Source organism: Taudactylus pleione, unplaced genomic scaffold (genome assembly GCF_031769625.1).
Source record: "Taudactylus pleione unplaced genomic scaffold, aTauple2 ptg000967l, whole genome shotgun sequence".
Classification (NCBI taxonomy): Eukaryota; Metazoa; Chordata; class Amphibia; order Anura; family Myobatrachidae; genus Taudactylus; species Taudactylus pleione.
In genome coordinates this window covers 8590167-8614911 of record NW_028285368.1, presented here as the reverse complement: position 1 = coordinate 8614911, position 24745 = coordinate 8590167, and the positions used below count along the sequence as shown (strand labels likewise).

General features: G+C 45.0%; 1 protein-coding gene across 8 annotated transcripts in view; it reads right to left on the bottom strand.

The window, feature by feature from the left end:
• Window positions 1-24745, bottom strand: part of PTBP3 (polypyrimidine tract binding protein 3) — a 208270-nt gene that overhangs the window by 8376 nt on the left and 175149 nt on the right. For all 8 annotated transcript variants that reach the window (XM_088460110.1, XM_088460113.1, XM_088460111.1 and 5 more), the window contains 3 exons: window positions 8926-9000; window positions 4389-4528; window positions 4202-4235 (listed from right to left, as the gene is read on the bottom strand). In XM_088460110.1, the coding sequence (XP_088316236.1) occupies window positions 4202-4235; window positions 4389-4528; window positions 8926-9000 (249 nt within the window). The remainder of the gene's footprint in view (window positions 1-4201; window positions 4236-4388; window positions 4529-8925; window positions 9001-24745) is intronic.

Below are 24745 nucleotides of genomic sequence, written 5' to 3'. Positions count from 1 at the left end.
TAATTAGCCTAGGTTGCAGCCACTGGAAGCCTGGTAGGGCTGTTCTCATAGTAGGGCAGTGGCTTCCCATTGGAAGTGCTTTCTCTGCTAATTGCTGTCTGGACTGACAATGTCAAGAGGAGAAAACGCCTATCCTCCGGAGACTGCGTGTGTGATTAACAGGGAGTGCTTCCAATGGGAAGCCACTGCTAGGAAGCCTGTCACTGTGGTGTCCTATATTACTCGGGGACAGGGGTTGCAGCCCTTAAGTAAAAATCCACCATTGCTTACAAGATAACTATGCCCAGGGAAGCTAAAACAAGGAAAATCATTGAACCCAGGGGATTGTTGTTCAATCTATATCTTTATTATGTATTGCTGACATAACATGGCTAAAATGACATCTGAATCTCCCAGCAGGTTTTAGAGATTGAACAACATTAAACTAGTATGTGCGTAAAAAAAAAACAAAAAAACCTTGTTCCATGCAATTTTTTCTTTATAAAGTAATATTTTAAATCAAATGTAATTTATCTCAGTTTTACGACCATTGCTATGGAGTTCACCAGGACATTTAAAAATAAAACAAATAAGTGCAACTCAAAATGCAGTATACCGGACTATGGGTTTGAGTCAGAGCTGTATGATAATGCTGTCTCAGCTGCTAATTTGTACCCAGCTGCTATACAAAAATATGGAAATGCAACAGCTGCTGGGAGATGCGTTGAGATGCCCACCTGTGGCTTTGCAAACATATTCCTTGCGAACCGGATCACAGTCGGCAGGGTCAAACATGCCCCAGAAATGTGCCGCCACTTCCCGATATCTCCCCCAAAAGTTCCCTGACTATCAATCACACTGCAAATAAATACTGTAGTTGCTGCGAGCGACTACGGTAACTATCCTTGCTACATGCGCAGTGCGACTTATATGTATATGTTTTGGCTAGCATCTAACATAATAAGTATGATAAATTAAAGTGTATAGAGCTTTATGGTTTATAAATACTATGATATAGGAAGCATTTTTTATTAGACACTACCTATACTAATATGGAGCTGCTAATTTTTCTACTGTTAAAAAGGAAGAGGTAGGTTAGGTGTGTCTTTGTATATTAACTATTCTGTAGTTGGTATAAAACTAAATGATATATTTGTTTTTATATTATTGCTCATATAATTCCAAATAAGGGGGAGATAATGACAAAACAAAACAGATAACACAGGTGACCCTGTGCTTTTACATGTTTTATGGGGGAGATCTATCAAACTTTCTAAAGAGGACAAGTGGTGGTGTAGCCCATAGCAACTAATCAGATTACATAATTTTATCTAGTACATTATATAAAATGATGGTTTATATACATTATATAAAATGATGGTTAGAGCGGCAATTATCACAAAAAGTAAATGGCGGGCAGAGTAAGACAGTGTAGAGCAGGTCAAACAAACAAAAATTTATACACAGTCGTGCCCTTCTAATTAAGGCTGAATCGAAAAAAATCGATTGCGGGCATTAGTGGCGGCTGTGTGGGCTGCGGGACCTGGCGGTGGCAGACAGATGCTGCATGCATGGATCAGGGAGATCTGTGATGCCTGCATCTGTGTGTTATAAAAAATAAACACAGATGCACAGAGGGATCAGGGAGATCAGTCTGTGCTGCTGTGTTTAAAAAAAAAATTTTACTTTACTTTTTTTTTTTTAAACGGTGTGGCCCCCCTCCCCCCAAAAAAGAACCAGCACCAGGCTTTGCAGACCCAGTCCTGGTGGATAAACGACATAGGGGTTCCCCATATTAAGCACAACCACCACTGGGCTATTCAGAGCCAGTCCTGGTTGCCAAAATACGGGTGACAAACATTGTAGGGGTACCAGTAATCAGCGCAACCAGCACTGGGCTCTGAGCCGGTCCTGGTTCTGGAAAAACAGGGAAAAAAAAAACCAATGTGTAGGGTCCCCCTGTATTATCCAGAACAAGCACCGGACTATTTCTAGCGGGAGGGCTAATGCCACAGCCAGGGGAGCCCTTTCACTGGGTCCTCAGCTGAAGCATCAACCCTGTACGTTAGTCAGCCTAGGCCGGGGATCCCTGGGGAGCTGGGGACCCCCACAAGAGTTGCATTACCACCCCGCTAGAAAGGGTCCAATGCTGCTTATGGTAAATACAGGGGAACCCTAATTTTTTTCCCCTGTATTTCCAGAACCAGCTCAGAGCCCAGTGCTAGTTGTGCTAAATACAGGAGACCCCTACGTCATTTGTCCCGTGTTGTGGGGGCACGTAATTTTTTTTTATATTACACATTCATTTTTTAACAGATGCATGGATGGATCTCACTGATACGTCCATGCATCTGCGTCTTATAGATTTGATTTTCTCAGGTGCATGCCTAGCGCTAGTGAGCTCCTCTGTCGCCCGCTGATGCTCCTGTGCATGGCTCGTTGCTGCCACTGCCCCACACACTCACAGCCCTCCCTCGCAGCCGTCTCTCTCCCTCTGCACCCCCAAAACACCTCCTGTGTGCTGTCCGCTCCTCCACCCGTGCTAGTGTACCTATTTGTTGTCCTTCTGCCCTGCAGGTGGCCTGGTTTGCTCCTTAAAACCCTGTCTGTTAATAAATTATAAAAAGGCAATGAAATTCCACAGACAAAAAAACCTTACGGTTTCACATGTCCCATTAAGGCTTCTTGGACATGATCTGAAATTTAAAAAAAACCTACTGAATTTGTGCCACGCAAACTTAAAAAAGCAATGAAATGCTGATTACTAAGGCTGATGCCTTAATGGAGCACTCACAGAGCGAGATTGCGGTCACTCACAAAATGGTGGAGCTGCTAATTCGCAGAATTGCGTGCTCATGGGAATACACACATGAAGTCTATGCAACTGAGGTCTGAGCAGTTATGTGGCACACACATGCCACTCAGTGCCCACAATCTTCCCATTCGGTCACCACAACATCCCACTGGGTTCCAACATCCTTCTTACTCCATACAGACATTTAGAAAACACATTCAGCTCCCTAATTGCTAAAACTATTATACTCTATAGATGTACACTTTCTTCCCCTATACGCCTCCATGCTGCTCTATCTTCCCCAATCCCTACTGCTGTGTGGTCTCTCAACTGTGCTAGTCTGTATTCCCTCACCCGCACCAATCTGTCCCCTATCTGCGCCGCCCTGTCTTCCTGCATCTGTGCCAATCTGTATTATTACATCTGAACCACTGCCTTCCCCCCCAGCCACATCACTCTGTCTTCCCCTCATCTTTGTCACTCTTTCTTCATCCTTCTGTACCACTCTGTCCCCCCCAACTGTGCCACTGTCTTCCTCCCCGTCCACACCAATTTGTTTTCTCCAATCCCTACTGTTGTGGGTTCTCCCATTTGTGCTAGTCTGTATTCTCTCATCCGCACCAAGCTGTCTTTACCCATCTGCCCTGCTCTGTCCTCCCGGGTCCAAGCCACTCTGTACCACGCCATACACGTTGCAGTCTACCCCAAAACCGTGCCACTCTGCCCCTCACTCCCCTATCCGCACTGCTGTCTTCACCCCATCCACACCACTATTTTCCACCCATCTGAATCACTTTGATTTCTCCATCTTTGCTGCTTAGTTTTCCCTCTCCATGCCTTTCTGTCTCCCCCATCTACACCACTCTTATCCCATCTACGCAGCTTTATCTTCTGCTCAGACCTCAGTTGCATAGACGGCTTGTGTGTTCCAATGAGAACACAATTCTGTGAATTAGCAGCTCCACCATTTTGTGAGTGACATAAATCTCACTCTGTGAGAGTGCTGAATCTGCAGTTAACCACAGGGTGTGATGGCATACCATATCTGTATTGCGCAAGGAACACATTAAGGTGTCGGCCTTAATGATCGGAATTTCATTGCTTTTTTAAGTTTGAGTGGCAGAAATTCAGTATATAAAGATGGAATTGATAGAGAAAAAGAAGGTTCTGTAAAATAGTAGCATGTATTGTAAGTAGCCCTCTCATTGTTTAACCAATAAACTGGTGTCAGCTGTAGGTTCTACACCACTATCTGCTAATGAACTGGTTCCAAATCATGGGAGAACCACAAACATGTAGCGGACCGGTTCAATCACATTTTCAACATTTCAATACCTTAACAAGAATCCATTACAGGTAACAATATAAAAGTAATATCAACTTCACAGTTCAGTAGAAATTGCTTCCGTAAACTAAAAAAACACTTACCAAACAAGATGAAGAGCCCATGTGGTAAGATAACCTGTGGACAGAATCACACAAGGTAAACAAACCAGATCATCAAATTTAAGAGTCATGTTTAAAACATTCACATTTAAACCATATGAAATATAGGTGGAGATGTTTTAGACTATTTTAGAACAACTAATGACACATTGTATTTAGAATAGCTTACATCAGGGTTTAGATTACTGACTAACAGAACAGAGTGTCCAGGAATAGCAGTCATGCCGGGGATCGCCATTCGTCCAGTGATAGCAGAAGTGGTGAGAGCAAGAGGTCCAAGAGCTCCTGATACACTTGAGACTGAAAGCCCTTGGGGGAAAAAAGGGAAAATACAACACTGGAGTGAATGAAGGAGCCTAAACCAGTAAATATACAGAACATACATATCACCCTTGCTGTGGTTATATAGATCATCACTACATTTTCTTACACCTACCAGAGTCTAACAATAAATTACTGTTAACTCTGATGCATCTACGTGATGTAGTCTGCGGGCTCCTAGCGTCTCACAGATCATTTAGTGAAGCTATCATTCCCTACCATCCTCATACTTACACACTAACCAATCACTATGTACCAAAGGTATTACATTTGCGATACACTTGCAGTATATGTGTACATCAGATACTATATACTTGCCCCTGTCAATGTTTGAAGCTCAGAGGGGACTGAGTGGATGTGCTGGTGAAAAGGTGCGGAGAGTAGGATTAATGTTGATAGTCATTGAGAAACACAGGGGTTACCGTTCGTAAAAGTACTTTTACTCCATTTATTTTCCCTTTCAGATTTGTACAAGACCATGCAGCAGTGTGAAACAGCAAATTAGTTATTTACTATTACATATTGCCATTTTTCAAAAGATAAATAAAAAATCCAATAACTGCTTTAATATTTGTTACAACTGTTAATAACACTTGAGAATGCAGTCACTTGGATCCCAATAATGTGATAATGTGTCAGCACAGACGATGGCACCACCAAGTCTTCGAGAAAGGCAGTTACAGTGAAAATTACGGAACTTGTGCATGAATGCAAGACGAACATGGTATGTTCACCACTGCGAGGAATTTGTTTGAGAAAAAAAAACCACCCAATACAATTGTTAAAAAAGCTGTACAGCATAACTAAGCAATGTATTTTATGCATTAAATTACTGTTTTTATAGAGGATTTTCACTATCCAGCTTTCATGTGAAAATCCTCACTGGCACTTGTCCAATGAGGAGACAGCTATCATTTGAGCTTTGAGCTATGCTTTAGAGCCCTTACTACAAGGACATTCATAGATACTTACAGAATGTAGTTTGTGAACAAGTATAGGACTAGGCTGCACTGAGAAAATGGTTGGGATCCCACCCAAAGTGTTGGAAGTGGGCTTTCCTTCTAGCTTCCCCTTTAAACACATCTAATAGCTTGTGTGTCTCAGGTACACAGTATGCTTAAACATGCCACAAGGCCTATATTCAGTATATGTCAGGACTGAGCTATATATCTATATAATCTTAACTACCTTGTTACTTGTATGTGCCACTATCAAGTTAAAACAGCGCTTTCCAGCTTCAGATGTGTTTAAGAGACTATTAACAATTTAATGATGGAACGAGCTGTACTTAGAAGTAATTGGAGACAGAAAGGATTGCAACATACTCTCTTTGCAGTTTACAGGTTATGGTAAAGGATACATGTGGTTTTCCCAGAACACAGTCTGCCAGCAAAAATTACAGCTATCTATTACTCGCATACAGGGAAAAGTAAGAAGGTGTAAGAAAAAAAGAAAAGTTTAGAAGATCCATGGTAGACATCTAGCTTTGAGCTTGTAATATCTGACATGACCATACACCATTTTTACTGGAGAGGAACTTTTACCATTTCACTCCTGGGTATGTAAATGATTGAACTATTACCTCTAATAAGCTGTGAAACAGTATGGGGACATGTAGTGCAAGAAATATTTTAATTTACAAAATAAAAAATATTTACAGAGTATTTTCATTCAAATATCACATTATTGAAAACAGATTTGTGTGTTACTGAATTTCATGAGTTTAAGCGCACAAGTCATAGACTATAAAACATGCAAATATTTAAACCTCAAAGTGCCAGTTTGGGAATAATAAAGAAAGACTGCTAAAACGCTAAGTATAAGATGGTAGTCAAATAGTCTATAGTAAAGGGCGGTATCCAACAGACGGCCCTCCAGCTGCTGTGGAACAACATATCACAGCATGTGCTACCACAGTTTTAGCATGCCCTAATAGAATAATGGCAGGGCATGTTGGGCTGTGTAGTTCCACAGAACCTGGAGGGCCGCATGTTGAATACCCATGGTACATAGGCTCCTGCTGAAATATGAAGCTTCACAAATAGTTCAGATGTGAATTGTTTCCAAAGTAAAAGCACAAAAAGTGGATGAAATGTGAATAATTTTTCGTAATCTTTACTAGCCTACCTACACACTCGTGTTTCAGCGTTTTTATTAGGGGGCGGACACAACACTTTTGTAATGGAATGCACACTGCACCTTGTGGTGCGACATGTGCATATCTGAATGACAAACTCATTGGTTGTGAAACACAGGGCCCTTCCTAACAATCTGACAGGACATTTTCTGCTCTATTATATTTATTGAAAATACAGAATGTCATCATGTTTACAGTTATTATTTTTATATTTGCTATGCACTTTAGAGTACTGCCATGTATTTTTAGACCAAGGAAGGCTTTGTACATCAATATATTAGCTCTGGAAAGAGATCTTAAATTTCATTGTTTTTCTGTTCTGGCCTTTAAATGTGCACCTCCCTCAGTACACATCATTTAGCCCTTAGAGAGTGAAGCATAAGCACCACTCCAATGCGTTTTAACCTTCTGTGTATTCTGAATACCAAATGATGGTGACATAAGGACTTGTTCCTGTTTTTCCAGGGATGCAGGAGATTCCACCATACCCTGATCGGGTGTATTTTGTGCACATGTGCATTTTTCTCTCACTTTATTTAAGTGGTTTAGGGTCACATACATTTTTTGTATTACTGATAATACACTAGTATGACTCTTCGAGGTCTATGTTCTAAGCCTTGGAGAGAGATAAAGTACCAACCTATCAGCTCCTAAATGGAATTTTTCAAACACAGATTGGAGCCGATTGGTTGGTACATTATCTCCCTCCTCTTAGTCCATCTTCTAAGCTTAGTACATAAGGGCTGATTCAGCAGTGGATGCAATGTCTATATTCTGTCAGATCGCAAGTGCAGTGAATGTATTGCGATTACGTTCTTACAGAGGTACCATTTACAAAAAGAGTGCGAGGTAGTCATTGTTTGGAGGTGGCAAAAGGAGGGGGGTAAAAAAAATGCAGGCGTGTCTGACAGTGTAAACTCTGTTTCATGGGCGTGCATAAATTAGCCTCTGGGTGTAAGGAGAGCTGCAGTGTTTGCGGCAGGTCAGACTTAGCTTTTATGCTGCGTGACTGCCCGATGTGTGTTGATGGTATCAATGTTTAAGCTGTTTGCATGTCGGTAGATGGATATGAGAAAACAGCAGCGGGTGTCCCTATGCTCGTGTAAGCTTTGGAAGCATTAGCATATTTTGCAGCTGCATTCAGTGTGGAATCATATTATTGTGATTTTACATACTACAGTATCAGCCATCAAATGACAACTTCGTTTTTAGCCTAACAACACATTAAAAATGTATTAGATTTCCTAAGTTTCATGCACTTCAAGCCTAAATTAATTTTAAAAAAAGAAAGCAACATAAATAAGAAAATATAATATTCAACTAACCTAAAGTGCCTCCACAACAGTATCAGTTTTAACTATTTTTGAGGATCATAAAAACAGTGCAGCCCTCAGAAAACAAAGGATTTAGGGGCCTGTGTGTTAATAATCGCAGCACTGTTGCAATTATTAAAGATCCATATCGCATGGGATGTTTTAATTTTTAATGAAAATATCCCTGCTATGTAGAAAGGGGAACTCGCAAGGACAGTGGTTGCTGTAACCACTGTTCCTGTAAGTTACATTCCCGGCATTATCTACTTCACTTATGTGAAAGATTTCTCTGGGAGAAGTTGACACTGCATATGCGCACAGTGTCAGTTTCCGGCGCTGGCCGGAGGCTGCGGGACAGTTATCGGAAGATCTCGCTCCTGCTTGCAAACCTCTATAGCAGGGGTTCCGAACCATGGTCCTCAAGGCACACTAACAGTCCAGGTTTTAAGGATAGCCATAGTTGAGCACAGGTGACTTAATTAGTACTTTAGTTAATTTTGAGTTAACCATCTGTGCTTAAGCATGGATAACACTAAAACCAGGACTGTTAGTGTGCCTTGAGGACCGAGGTTGGGAATCACTGCTCTATAGGCTTAAAGCAGTTTACACCATCTGAAGATGGTGTAAACTACCTGGGCCAAACTTTGAAAAGCTTAGATTTTTCAAATTTGGTACATAGGGGTGAGATCGTAGTCCCCATTGAAAATAATGGGGACTGCAATCTGTAGTGCTAAATAGCACTTTACCGGAGATTTCTGTGAAATCTCCTGCATTGTGCCATTAGTACATAACAACAATTCAAAAAATTATGCAGAAACTGCAGTTTCTACTAAATTGTATGGAAAAAAAAATCTTGATACATGACGTAGTATCATTTGAACTTTTACTGAATTTTATATTTTCTAAAAATTAGACATTGATTCTATTACACCCACCTGCCTGAGGGAAGCCAATAGCTGGGGCAAATCCTGCAGCACCTGCATAAGGAGAGGAGATTATACCTGGAGCACCTGAAAAGGCAAAAAAATAAGTGAGAAAACACCAAAGATTCTATTTTGATTGAACAAGTGAACTAAACATCTTAAAATAACTTCAGCATGTACCTGCAAAAAGGTCATGTCACACATGGTACTGCAAGGTTTCCATCTGCACCTCCGGGTAGAACCTAATATATATGGTGACCAGTTGGAAACTACTCAAAAGGGACGCTAAAAATATATTTATTTATAAACTAAATTTGTTTAAACCCTCGCCCCCACAAAACAATAAAAGACATTTATTGCCTGATGTTCCTGCACACATTCTTTCAGTTAAAGCATCGTGGCCAGGTTATAGAGATTTAGAATCTGAACAACCAGTAGTGATCTATAGGCTGACTAAATACTTCATACAAGGTAGTTTCCACCACCACCTCTATAGGGGTGTTAAGTATTTTGAGCACTGAAGATTCTCTAGATCGATTTGCAAATTAGGGAAAAAAAAATGACCTAATCTCTAATAAATAAAACTCACCAAGTTATGCTCTATAATCTTACATGGCATCTCTTGTGGCTAGCACTGCAGACTAAGACAAAAGACTAAGGGGTCTATAGATTAATAATCGCGGTACTGAACCAACTCGCGGGGATATTTTCCTTTGTAATAAAAATATCCCGGCTATTGTACTACCGGGAACTTGCAGGGAGAGAGGTTGCGGTAGCCGCTGTCCCGGCAAGTTATATCCCCGGCATTTAGGAGAAGTTTTTCACATAAGTGAAAGACTTACCCGGGGGAAGCTGACACTGCGCATGTGCACAGTGCCAACTTTCGGAGATGGCCGGGGCTGCAGTGGAAAAGATCGAAAGATCTCTTGCCTACCTCTGGAGCGCTCCATAGACAAACCGTAGTATACACCATCTAAAGATGGTGTAATCTACCGGTGCTAAACTCCCAAAAGATTTGCTTTTTTGAGTTTAGTACATAGGGGTCAGATCATAGTCCCCATTGATAATAATGGGGACTGCGATCTGCAGTGCTAATTAGCACTTTGAGATTTCTGTGAAATCTCCTGCATTGTGCTATTAGTACATAGGTACACTACATAAAATTATGCAGAAACTGTAGTTTCTGCATAATTTTATGTAAAAATCAGATTGAGATTGATACATAGGCCTCCAAATCTGCTAAATTTAGAATTGGTGGAGTGCAATCAATGAGCACTTATGTGATCTTATTAGAAAAGGCATTTTCAAGAATTTATAAGCTGCAAAATAATTCTTAGAAACCAGGAACTTCTAGGAAAAGCAGAATGAATGAAACCTGCCATAATCACAATTTGTCACTACACAGCATAGTGCAGGAGCAATCTGGAAGCAACCATAACTGCTAGCCTGTTAAACAAGACCCCGTAGGCATAGGATGGGATAATAAGCCCTGGGAGAGGATATGCATCATAATAAGCAGTTCTGCATACATTTAGTATTCACTAAAGAAACAAAATTAATGCAAAAAGTGCTTAACATTTCCATATGAAAGTCAGTAGATGCTGGCATCCTGGCAGAATGATATGTGCACAATAGAATAATATAAACCTGCCAAATATCTTTCTAACAAGGTTTAACAGTACACAAGAGCACCACACATTTCATTAACAATGCAAGGTTTGATAAATAGACACTTTAGCATCTTCATAATTATGTAACCACACAGCAAATGAATGGCTCCATGGCCTCCTTTACTGTATGATGTGCAGGACACTTCTGTCATCCTGATGATGACTGGCACACATATAATCATTTTCATGACAAAAAAAAAACAACTGACCTAAATAGACTGAACAACAGGCAGAACAAAATCACAACAGCAATTGATAAATGACAATTCAGAAACAATTATATATTTACAAATAATTTTGGTAGATATATTTGGCACAACAATTAATAGATATAATAGGACCAATACAAATGCAAAATAAAAATATCAACATTGCAAGAAATATAACCCAGCACAGACATAAAAAAAAAAAAAGATACTAATAAAAACAAACAAACTAGAGCGTATTATCAGTTGGTTGATATTCCAACATCAAGTTTGAATTAACAAGAACTCAATGGTGCCTTTGCAGGCAGTGGGGAGGAGTTGATGGTATAAGTGAGGGAAGGAAAAATAAATGAAGGAAGAGAGCCCTGCTCGTAAGATTTTACAGCCTGAAGTTAAAAGGTGTTATGAGGGGTTGGGTATGAAATCTCGGCACTCGGGATAACAGCTGTCAAGAGATCGACAGCGGCATCCCGATACTGAGAATCCCGACAGGGGAGAGTTAAGTACCCTAACTTTCCTCCTTAACCCCCTAACCCTCCTGGTTAGTGCCTAGCACTCCCCCTTAGTGCCTAAACCTAACCAATCCTGGTGGTGCCTAACCCTAACCCCCCCCATGTTCGTAGCCTAACCCTAACCTCCCCCTCCCGTAGCCTAACCCTAAACCCCCCTGGGTGCCTAAATCTAACCCTCCCCCCACCCCCGCAGCTAAGACCTAAGGGCTCCTGCTGTACTTACCATCTGCATGCCGGCTGTCTTGTGCCAGGTTCGGGATTCCGGCGCCGGGATTTTGTCACCTGGCATGCCGATGGTCGGCATTTTAACTACATCCCGTTATCAGAACCTGCCACTTTTAAATAGCAATCTTTTGTAAGTAAGCAGTTCTATAGAGGAGACTGTAAATTGCCGACCTTTTAAAACATGCATTGATGTTCAGTGCACAGAATGATAGCTGTGTAATTGTATGTGTAATTAAATGGTAACTGTATAGAGCATTTTATCAGACAGGGATCCCTATACAATTTGAGTGAACCTCCTTCTGCTTCCCCATTAACAGCCAATGAAAAGGGTGCTGAAGCTACAGAGACCCAGCTATGCCGCAACAGATATAACAATACATTGCATGCACCATACACACTGCACAATCTGGAATTCGAAGGCGTAATGTATCCTAACATACTGCATGCAACAGCACCACGTTGTTCGTTGCATCGTCCCATCTAAAATGCAACACAGCAGATTGGACGATGCGAACGATGGATCGTGAGTACACACTATACGATGTGTAAAATATATTGTTACGATACGTGTTGAAATTATATATAGTACAAAACATTGTATTGTGTCCTCATACAGCTGGCACGACTTGCCTGGTGTGAGTGAGCTGCCAGGCCCTGTGCTACTGTGCTAGCGTTCGGTGTCTTTTTTCACACAAAATACGTCTAAGGCGCAATGCGATGTGACTAGGACGCACCACCAGACTGTGCGGATTCATTTGATATGCGACACTTGTATATCTATGTGCACCTGAGTCTGTATATGAACCACGACAGAACTTGCTGCAACCTCTACATCGTAGCACTTCATATACAGAAACTCAGTTGCACTCAGATATACAAATGTGGCATATCAAATTAATCAGCTCAGTCTGCTGGTGCATCCTAGTCGCATTGCATTTCGACTTAGATGAAAAGAACACGCCCGGCACTAGCAGTCTCACTGGTCATGGCGCACAGAAAGGGGGTTTTCAGCGCAATGCAGCAAAGATGTATAAGGATACATCTGTAGTGTGTTTCCAGTTTCAGCCTACCCAGCTGTGAAGGAACTGTGAGCAGCTGAAGAGAATGAAAGAGAGAGGAGCTGTTTGAGGTGGAAAAATTATAGGAATATAAAAGAAATAGATAAAAAGGGACATGGGAATCAAGGTAAGAGTATTACATGTAGTGCAGAGGGGAGAATATAGGAAGACATGAAATAACACAGAAAGGATGGATGTGAGGGGAAATAGGGAGGGGGAGGGGAACAGATAAGACTGTAGACTAAATTAATAACCAGTGAAAAATAACAGCAAGAAATGTGGTCTGTACATCAAAATCATCGATCACTAGCCATCGGATTAGTCACCGAATAAGGAAAACACAACGTGTTGAAATTGGCAGATTCGCTGATCTCGAACATTTTTTCGTTAGAACTGGCGAGTCAGGGAAATCCAACATGTGGGATTTCTCTGATAACCTTAGCCAGCTGTCACCACAACGGGAGATTGCGGCAATTAGTTGCAGATGTATGGGCCCCATAACTAGAGTGTACAGATTAGAGTTACGGGGCACTTATATCTGCTATGTATTGCCCCAATTCCCCTTTCTGTCGAGCTAGGGAATCTTGGAAAGCCAACATGTTGGAAAAGCTTCAATTGACTGATCCAGACCAAAAATTTATCAGGATTGGAGAGTCTGGTATTTTTAACATGCTGTTTATCTCCGATCTGCTGATGGATCGCTGATCTTTGATGTCTGCAGATCTGCGTTATTGTCGATCCTCAAAACAGGAAATCAGTGCCGTAGGAGGTATGGCCCGCACAAGTCAAAGTGAGGTAATATTATGTAAGCGAGAAACTGAAAGGTCTAAATAGAGAGAAGTTTAAGTCAGAAAGTCAAAAAGTCATATAGAGAGGGAAAGCAAGGAAGGGATAAGTGTGTTTTTTCCTCATGGACAAGCAAGAAAGAGTGAGATAACTTAAGGCCTCCATACACGGTGCAATAAAGCAGCCAATCCGACAGATTGGTACGATATCCCTGCTATATTGGTACCATGTATGGGCATGATATCGGAGAGAGCGCGCTCCCGTGGGGTCGTACATCGCACCTCCAGATCTTACTGCAGGTTAATTTGATCTTGGGATGCGATGTATGATCCCATGCAGCACTATGCGGTTGAGGGGAGGGGGGTGCTGGCATATCGGGTGGTCGGCCATCTGAAAGCCAAAAAAAGAGGGGACCCGAATTGTTAAAGTGCACCAGAAGAGAAGACTATAGGAGAAGATGCACTATATATCAGGACTTTACTAAATTATAAACAGCTCAAGATTTATATATATATATACACATACATACATACATACACACACACACACAAATATATACATACATACACACAGTGCTTGAAGTGTGCCGGTATGACATACCGGTACTTCAAGCACTAAACAGTTTAATTTTTTTACTTATTTATTTATTTTTTAAGAAGTTTTCTGGCCTGCAGAGCTGAAAGCGGAGGCATGGCTTGAGTCTCACTCAGACAGGCTCCTGACGCCCTGCTGTGCTGCTTCAGTGACAGGACAGCCCCTCATACTGCCGCTACAGTCAGGGGCAAAACCAATGGACTGCCACACGTCTGCCGCTAGTCAGATCATCTTTATTTTTGATCCACTGAGCGGTTGTCGGCTGGTTACTACCAGTCAATGTAGCTTAGCAGCAGTGATCCCGCTGCTGCTGTTAGTATGTGTAATCAGTCCAGTGCCTTCGGGAGGAGCTGAGACGGCTCCTGCTGGTGACTCACCAGTGGTGAGCGCTGATTCTAAACTGCAGCAAGCGGTGTAGCAGCTGCTTTGTAGTCTGCTGAGTCCCATAGCGCCAGACTTGCCCGATAACCTAAGAACCCGCAAGTACATGTGTGGGAATCTCAGACAGCTCCAGTTGGTGACTGCTGATCTTATACTGCAGAGAGCAATGGCACACCCGCCGCTGCATGGTCAGCAGGGTCCCGGGAAGCCTGCTTGACCCCTGTCCCCATATCAGAGTACAGCTAGCTAGCTGCAGCCTCTGGACACTGGTGACCACAGACCACCCAAAATCAAAATTACAGAAGGGAACCTGTGGATACTGCAAGTCTTACATCAGTATGTACTTGGGCTTCCCTTTAACTTATATACCAGCACCCACTAGGAGAGACTTTTTGGCAGCAATTATACGATAACACCCCATTCCCCACCCCCCCCAATCCCTCCGAACTCTGTTGTTTCCCCCATTGTTATTTTTGTTTGTCACACTGCAGTATTGTCACCCTCTCCCCTCACCTTCTGTCTCTCCCTGTTACTTTCTGTTCATCTGCCTGTGCCCATCAGACTTTGCCTTTCCAAGTCACCCTCTGCCTCTGCCCATCACAATCTGGCTGTCGCTGTTACCATCTGTTCATCAACCTCTACCACTGGCAGTTAACCTCTGCACATCTGCCTCTGCCCATCACCGTGTACCCCTCTCATCACCCACTGCCTCTGACCGTTACCCTCTGCCCATCATACTCTGCTTCTCCCCATCACCCTCTGAATGTCACAGTCTGCCTCCGCCCATCACCCTCTGCCAGCAGACCTATCTGTGGAGCCTCTGAGCAGCACTGCTGAAATCAGATACTGCGGAGTTCAAAGGGGGCACATATTATTGATTAAAGGGGGCATAGATTATTATTATTATTTTTTGATTAAAGGGTGCAGATTATTATTACTGGAATGTTGTCTGTATTGTTTGGTGGTCACATGGCGTACTACTGTATGGTATATTAATTTAGAATGGGGCCTAGAAGGGAGGGGCCCAAAGCACTTTTTGCACCTAGGTCCACCACTGGCTTCAATGACTGTTTGTGCGGTTTGCTGAGCCATAACTCCTCAGTCTTATACAGCCACACTGTGCGAGTCCTGTAGTGTGCCGCCGCCCGCCTAGGGGTGACCTTACTGCCACCTGTCCCCCACAGCTAGTGCTATCCTGACAGGCTTTCACTGACAGGACAGCCTCATATAATGGCCGCTGTGGTGACTGTGTGTGGCTGGCCGAGCCCTGGAGCTCGTTCCTGCTGGTTGGGGACTCTTAATTGCTGGGGCATCCCCCATCCCTTGCACCGCATTTGCTGCCACTGGCTCCTCTTCTTACCTCTACTCCTCTAGATAGATCCCTCTCCATTTCACCTTTACAACCCTCAGTCAGAGTCAGCCTCCTTCTCTCTCAGCTCTGGTACAGAAACAACTGGTGAGTAATATCAGATTCCACAATTATTATTCCTGTGTAGTGTGTAACCCACCACCCCTGTGTCCCTCACCTCCTATGTGTATCCCATCACCCTGTGTACCTCACCACCCCTGTGTAACCCACCATCCCTGTGCCCCTCACCTACCCTGTGTATCCCATCATCCTGTGCCCCTCACCTCCTATGTGTATCCCATCATCCTGTGTACTTCACCACCCCTGTGCCCCTCACCTCCTATGTGTATCCCATCATCCTGTGTACCTCACCACCCCTGTGCCCCTCACCTCCTATGTGTATCCCATCATCCTGTGTCCCTCACCTCCTATGTGTATCCCATCACCCTGTGTCCCTCACCTCCTATGTGTATCCCATCACCCTGTGTCCCTCACCTCCTATGTGTATCCCATCACCCTGTGTCCCTCACCTCCTATGTGTATCCCATCATCCTGTGTACTTCACCACCCCTGTGCCCCTCACCTCCTATGTGTATCCCATCATCCTGTGTACCCCACCATCCCTGTGCCCCTCACCTCCTCTATGTATCCCATCATCCTGTGTACCTCACCACCCCTGTGCCCCTCACCTCCTATGTGTTTTCCATCATCCTGTGTACCTCATTACTCCTGTGTAACCCACCATCTCTGTGCCCCTCACCTACCCTGTGTATCCCATCATCCTGTGTACCTCACCACCCGTGTGCCCCTCACCTCCTATGTGTATCCCATCATCCTGTGTACCTCACCACCCCTGTGCCCCTCACCTCCTATGTGTATCCCATCATCCTGGGTACCTCACCATCCCTGTGCCTCTCACCTCCAATGTGTATCCCATCACCTCTGTGTGCCCGACCACCTCTGTGCACCCCACCACCTTGTGTCCCCTTTTTGTGTACCCCTTGTGACGCATGGCTACGCTCATATTAATACTGAGACATTGGTTCTACTTGAACCACTGCCACAACTTCGAAATTCCCACTTGGACCACTGCATACACACACACACACACACACACACACACACACACACACATGTTGGGTATGGGATGACGACACTCAGGATCCTGTCATTAAGTATCCTAACCCTGAACCTACCCCTAAACCTAGCCTCCCTCTAACCACACTACTTACCGTCGGAATGCTGGCGCCGGAATTCTGACTGGTGTCAGGATTCCGGCGCCGGCATTCTGAGCGTCACCATCCCAATAAAGAAAAATTAAATAGTGTATGTTTGATTAGAAAAGTACATGTATGTATCTATTAGTAGGAAAATTAGAGCTATGGTAAGAACTTACCTTTGTTCTCTCTCTTTCTACGAAGTACATAGAATCCACAGGGTGACCTTGGGGTATAGGTATGGCAGAGTCATCCGGGGACCATGCAGTTAAACTTTTCCTCCCAGGAAGCATTGGGTCCTCTCATATACCCTGCCCACGGGCCAGATGCCCCTCAGTTCTTAACAAGCCAAAGGTCGTCGGAGGAGAAAAGTGAGAGAAGAAAGTCTGGAACACATAAGTATTACATTCTCACATAGGAGACGGAAAACCGGTGACCAGAGCAAAGCCCAGCTGAAGTACAAGTGCGTCAGGGTGGGTGCCCTGTGGACCCTATCGACTTCGTAGAAAGAGATAACAAAAAGGTTAAGTTCTTACCATATCTCTCATTTTCTACTTCAGAGCCCATAGGGGTCCACAGGGCGACCTTGGGGATGTCCCAAAGCAGTACCTTCAAGGGTGGGGACAATCCTGCGCAGAGAGGAGAATCCGCTGCCCGAAGGAGGCATCCTGAGTGGCAAAGGTATCAAAAGCATAGTACCTCAAAAAGTCTGGACAACCTCAAAAATGTCTGGACGGAAGACCACGTGGCCGCCTTACAAAGCTGCACAGCGGAGGCACCACGGTGAGCTGCCCATGAAGGGCCCACAGACCGAGTAGAATGAGCAGTAACAGAGGGCGGAACTGGAAGGCCCTCAGTAGCGTAAACCTCAGGAGAGCTAGCCAAAGTTTGTTTATTGGCTGGCCAACCATTCTTGTGGAAACCATAAAGTACAAACAAGGAGTCTGACTTCCGAAGGAAACAGGTACGGTCCACATAAATCCTGAGGGCACGTACCACATTCAATGAGGACTCACCCGCCGAGAGGTCAGGGTAATTGAAGGCTGGCACAATAATTTCCTCATTAATGTGGAAACTAGAGACCACCTTAGGAAGTAAACCAGGGCGAGTCCGAAGCACTGCCCTGTCCTGGTGAATAACCAGAAATGGTGAACGGCAAGAGAATCTGACACTCGTCTGGCAGAAGCAATAGCCAAGAGAAAAACGGTTTTAGCAGTAAGCCATATTAGATCCACGGACTCCAGGGGTTCAAATGGAGAGCCCGAAGGTCTACAGCCAAATCCCAAGGTGCCACAGGAGGAACAAAGGGAGGCTGTATGCTAAGGACCCCCTGAAGGAAAGTGCGGACATCAGAAAGAGGGGCAATTCGTTGCTGGAGCCACACAGAAAGGGCAGAGACATGCACCTTCAGGGAAGCAAGGTGGAGGCCAAGGTCCAAACCCGCCTGCAGGAAAGCCAAAACTCTTGATATCCTAAACACTTGGGGGTCGTTACCTCTGGGATGACACCATACAAAGTAGATATGCCACACCCTATGGTAAATCCTGGCAGAGGCAGGTTTTCTTGCTCTGAGCATGGTGTTAACCACAGTGCTGGAAAAACCCTTGGACCTTAGGAGGGATGTCTCACGAGCCATGTCGTCAAAGGCAGATGACCCAGGTCCAGGTAAAGGCAAGGACCTTGAGCCAACAGGTCCGGATGGTGAGGCAACAGCAACGGTGTCAATAGAGACACTCTGAAGATCTGAGTACCAGTGACGTCTGGGCCACGCTGGAGCCACCAGCAGGACAGTGCCCCCTTCTTGTTTGAATTTCCGAAGTACCAGCAGAAGAAGGTAGATTGGAGGGAACAGGTACACAAACCGGAAGTTCCACTTGACCGACAAAGCGTCCACTAAGAGAGCCTTGGCGTCTCTTGTCCTGGACCCGTACAGTGGCAATTTGTGATTTTGATGAGAGGCCATGAGGTCCATGTCCAGAAGGCCCCACTTGTCCACTAGGAGCTGAAACACTTCTTGGTGAAGAGACCACTCCCCGGGATGCAGGTCGTGACAGCTGAGGAAGTCAGCTTCCCAATTTAGCACTCCTGGAATGAACACTGCCGATATGGCTGGGAGATGGCCTTCCGCCCATGTCAGGATGCGTGACACCCCAGTCATTACCGCCTGACTTAGAGTTCCTCCTTGACACCATAGTCGTGGCGTTGTCTGACTGAACTTGCACGTGTTTTCCGTGAAGCATGAGTCTGGCTTGTTGTATGGCCCTGAAGACTGCCAGACGTTCCAATATGTTGTCTGGCAGGGCAGACTCCTCTGCTGTCCACCGTCCCTGAAAGGAGTGTGGACCTGTCACTGTGACCTAACCAGAGACTGGCGTCAGTCGTCAGAAGGACCCAGTCAGAGATCCAAAAGGGACACCCCCTGGTGAGGTGAACTGTCTGCAGGCACCAAGCCAGAGATAGACGCACCACCGGAGAGAGCACGATCGTTTGTGTCCTTAGCCGATGGGGCAATCCGTCCCACTTGGAGAGGAACAATTTCTGCAGAGGCCGGGAATGAAACTGGGCGTATTCCACCATATCGAACGTCGACACCAAGGATTCAAGTAACTGCATGGCTGAGTGTATGGACAATCAGCGACTGTGGTGGCATCTGCGTACCCTCGTCTGCAAAGTGGATATTTTGTCCCCTGTCAGAAAAATCCTCTGCTGATGGGAGTCCAAAAGATCTCCCAGATGGAGCAACCATCCGTGTACCTGTAGGACAGATATCGTCAGCTGCAGGTGGTGGTGAAGTACCTCTGGAGACCCTGCCAACAGTAAGTGGTCGCCCAGGTACGGTAACAGGCGGACCCCCTGCAGCAACAGATGGGCTGCAATTACTGCCATAATATTTGTAAACACTCGAGGTGCAGTAGAGAGGCCAAACGGCAGAGCACGAAACTGGAAATGTTGTTGTGACACAGCAAACCTGAGAAAACGCTGGTGAGATGATGCAATCGGAATATGCAGGTATGCATCCTGAATATTCAGTGACAGCATAAAATCCAAAAAAAGGCTGGAATAATAACCCGTGCCCCTCTGGGACAACGGGACCGGTACAATGACCCCTGCATGAAGCATGGATTGTACTGCCTCTTGAATAGCCAAGGCCTTGTCCGTGCTGCACAGAAGTCCTGTGCAAAAAAACTGATGGGGAGACCTTCTGCGGAAGGAGAAGGCGTACCCCTGAGAGACCACTTCTCCCACCCTGGTGTCTGTGGTAGTCTGACACCAGCAATGGGCTAACTAAAAAAGATGGCCTCCCACCCTGGGGTCCTCCAGGAGGCGGCCCGTCCAGTCAGGCTGAGGGCTTGTCGTCAGGCTTGGTAGCTGGACGTCTTGAACTCCAAGACTGATTCTTAGGCTTGTTAGCTTTCTTGGTGGTTGATGGCCTAGGGAAGGACTGAACTCTAGCCTTACCTGGGGCCCAATAGGTCCGAAAGGACTGAGTCCAAGACTCTGAAGGAGCAGGAGCAGAGAGCAGACAAGCTGACGTAGCCGCTGCCAATGTATCCACGATTTTATCCAAATCAGGACCAAGCAAGACTTTACCGTCATAAGGTAAACACTCCAAACCCTCCTTGGAGTCCACATCTGCCCTCCAAGAACGAAGCCACAGAGAGCGGTGAGCTGCAATGACGGCAGTGGAGATCCTAGCATTTAATAAGCGGACATCTAAATCTGCCTTGTTAACATATGTAGCTGAATCTCGGAGGTTGCCCACAAGATTCAACTGTTCCCTGGTAGCATTTGGAGCCAAGGACTTTTCCAGGGTGTTAGCCAAACATTCCATAGCCCTAGCCACCCAGCAGATAGCCATAGCTGGTCTGCACGCAGCGCCTGAAAGGGAATAAATGGATTACAGGCAAACCTCCACCTTCCGATCAGTATATCCTTCATGGACGACATGGAAGTAATAGAGAGGGTCGCGCTTTTTATTAAGCGCGTAACATGGGAATCCACCATGGTGTAGTCTTCCATTTGGTAAAATAATCCTCAGCAAAAGCATAAGACACACGCTTTTGCGGCTAGTAGCGTTTCCAGGTGGTCCACCAACTGGTCAGACAAAGGAAATATAGCAGCGGTCACCTTAACATCCTTGAAAAAGGCATGTTTGGACTTAGGCGCTCCTCTATGATTAAGGCTGCCCGCACAGCCTGTATCAGACCTGGAATATATATCTTTGACTTGGCCTCTACCTCCTGTGTAGGGGACTCGAGGATTCATCCGGGAGCAGTCCATCATCAGATGACGTATCGGCGTCTTCATACAGAGTAGATTGCGATGACGGCAAAACTCTTTTAGCCAGTCTACCGAGGGGTGCCTCCCCCCGCCGCACTTCAGCCACACTCTGACGCAGTGCGAATCGCATTAACCCACTGAGGGGACAACACCTGCATGGGTGAAGCCGGTTGAAGCAGGGTTGGAGAGGGCATAAGTTGCTGCTGTGTGAACCCCAGCGGGGAAAATACAGGAGGACCTGCTAAACGCCCAGCAATGGCCGTCGGTGCTTGTGCAAAGCACGCCCAAGGGGGCTCCTGCGGAGTGGTAGATGCCGCAGAGGGACCTGGAAGGGCATAGCACCTGAAACATAATTCCTCAAGAACTAGGTCTCCCACCCCTAACTCCACTGAACACTTTTTACAGAACAGCCGGGCAGGAGCTAGACTTGGCATATCACTCTCACTACCAGACATAGCGGAGAGAATACCAGTAACAGTATGTGACCCAACACACAGAAAGAAAACTATACTGTGAGGAGGCAACCTGCCAACAGTTGTTATAAGGGCTCAGTGAGAAAAGGTACAGGGACAGTAATATGGCTGACAGGAGAAAGTGAAACTCAGACAGACAGCGTTAGCATATAGTCACATACAACGCAGAGTAATCAACACCTGCACTTAATGGCACTACCAATCAACTACACAGACTTGGCGTCTGGTAGGATATAGTGCTACATACACTGACCACTTTACAGGAGGAGAGGTATGTAGGGGGACCCGGGCTCCACACTGCCTGTGAGATCTGCGACTTCAGCCAGGAGAAATGGCCTCCGGAGACCTCTAAAGGGGCGGATCCGGCGGAGAGCTTCCACAGTCCAGCCAGACCGTGGTGGAAAGGCGTGCTGTGCAGCGGGGAGGAGCCAGCTGTTGAACAGGGAAGGCTGCCTCCCCTGGCCAGCATTTAACTCCCGGGACGCTGGGCTCCTACAGTGTCTCCCCGCACCTTGCCAGCCTCTGTCCCCAGTGGTCTAGTGGAGAGCGCAGGACTCTGTGCCTGGCTCGACAGCTGTCACCCCCAGCCCTGGGGGAAAAGACTGCGCCCAGCTGTTCATAGCCACTTACCTGTCCCTGTCGCGTCCGGCCGCAGTTCAGGGATCTTCTGGGGTCCCTACTAGCAAAGACCCCGTAGGCCCGCCGAGATCCCCAGATCTGTACTGGCGTCTCGGCAGCGGTGGGGTGAACACACGGCAGTGCCGACATCCCCTGGACTGTCTGCACAATAAAGGATTTATTTTTAAAATAATAAAGTCTTTAGGGGCTGGTTTACAGACCCCCCCACTGCGCGCGGTGACCCGACTCCAGCCAGGCACCCAACGAACTGAGGTGCCTCTGGCCCAGGGTATAGGACCCAATGCATCCTGGAAGGAAAAGTTTAACTGCATGGTGCCCGGATGCCTCTGCCATACCTATACCCCAAGGTCACCCTGTGGACCCCTATGGACTCTGAAGTAGTGTAAGAATATGGACATTATTATTTAGTGTTTATATTAAGTTATAGAATTGTATTGAATGTGATATTCCTGGACCCCACTAATAGAGATAATTGCTGTAAAGGGCTCCGTTATTTGGGGCCTTTCTTTCCTCTGCATTGGGCATGGTGACACCTTTCTCCAGAAATAGTGAAGAAGTGCTTGCCTGTGACACATCTAGTGCTTACCATCGTACTTGTCAAACTGTTGAGGTAAAGTCTAAAATCTATTCAGAGGAACATTAGTAATACATCTATTGTAATTATAAATAAGATGGCTGTAGACTACAGAGTGTATGAGGAGCCCTGAATAGAAGTTGACATCAGTACAGGAAGCTAGTCTGCTTACAAACACTTTGCAGCCACTTCCAGTTGTTGCCAGAATTACATAGTGTTCTGCTTTGTTTTGTGACCTCAATGGTTAAGATATACTTATACGTTAAAATACAGTAATTGCAGTGTACAATAGGATGAAGCCTCTAGCAGTTTAAGGCTATTCCTTATATTCATCCATACATTCAGAGCTTAATCCAGGGGATTTAAAGTCTCAATTTTGGTACAATGACAAGCTGTACCCTGGTGGTGCCACCCAAGTTGTGTGTGTGTGTATATATATATATATATATATATATACACACATAAACATACCAGGAGGTGCGGCACTCACGGACCCATATGAGGAAACACGAAGGTGAGCCAAATGATAACGTTTCAGTTCTTTATGTAACTGTCTTCAGAAAAGTACAAGACATACAAACAACATACCTTAAATAGCCCATCACCAATCACCAAGTGTCCAATCCGCACCGCGTGGTCAGCTTCCTCGTTCCCGCTGAGTCGTCGGCGCTGACGATTACGTCACCACTCTCGGCGCACACCACGTGACACCCACACCAAGCGTTGCTAAGCAACAAAGTAACAAGTTGTTTAACCATAACACCACTTGCATATGACAAGGCTACATAGTACATCGTTATATTGTATATATACAACAGTACATAAAGGCTAGTTAGCTGCCAGCAGTACCAAAATAGACTGCTCACATAGCCTAATCACCCGGCTATATCGTTATTATTATTATTGTACAACAGAATATTGGTGTATGTATGTATTTTGTTCTCATTTGCTTGTTTTTATATAGGATAATGCAGTTATGTAATTGCTTATTTGTGTAGTATGGCGATGTGCTCTGAGGTTGTACCAATGTAAGTAACATTGGTTTGTAATAGATATTAACTTAGCATGGTTGCATTTTCTGTGCAATACCCTATGAGCTTGATGTACAAGCAATTATGACCTGTGTGTTGAGGTATGTTTCGCTTTGTAATACATCTCTCCCTGTTGTACAATAATAATAATAACGATATAGCCGGGTGATTAGGCTATGTGAGCAGTCTATTTTGGTACTGCTGGCGGCTAACTAGCCTTTATGTACTGTTGTATATATACAATATAACGATGTACTATGTAGCCTTGTCATACGCAAGTGGTGTTATGGTTAAACAACTTGTTACTTTGTTGCTTAGCAACGCTTGGTGTGGGTGTCACGTGGTGTGCGCCGAGAGTGGTGACGTCATCGTCAGCGCCAACGACTCAGCGGGAACGAGGAAGCTGACCACGCGGCGCGGATTGGACACTTGGTGATTGGTGATGGGCTATTTAAGGTATGTTGTTTGTATGTCTTGTACTTTTCTGAAGACAGTTACATAAAGAACTGAAACGTTATCATTTGGCTCACCTTCGTGTTTCCTCATATGGGTCCGTGAGTGCCGCACCCCCTGGTCTGTATTTCGCTATATTGTGGGGGCACCCGGCAAAGCTGCTTCTATTTTTAATGAGTGCCGGTCCTGTGTTGTTTATATATATATATATACATATATATATATACAACATTTAAATGTTTCCAAGAACTTTTTGTACATGCCTGGAACGGAATCAGTATGTATGACTGCCGGATGTCAGCCCGGTGGTTCAAATCCCGATGCCAGCAGCCCGCTAGGGGAAAATCCTGACAACGCAGGTAAGTATACTATCCCTACCCCTTT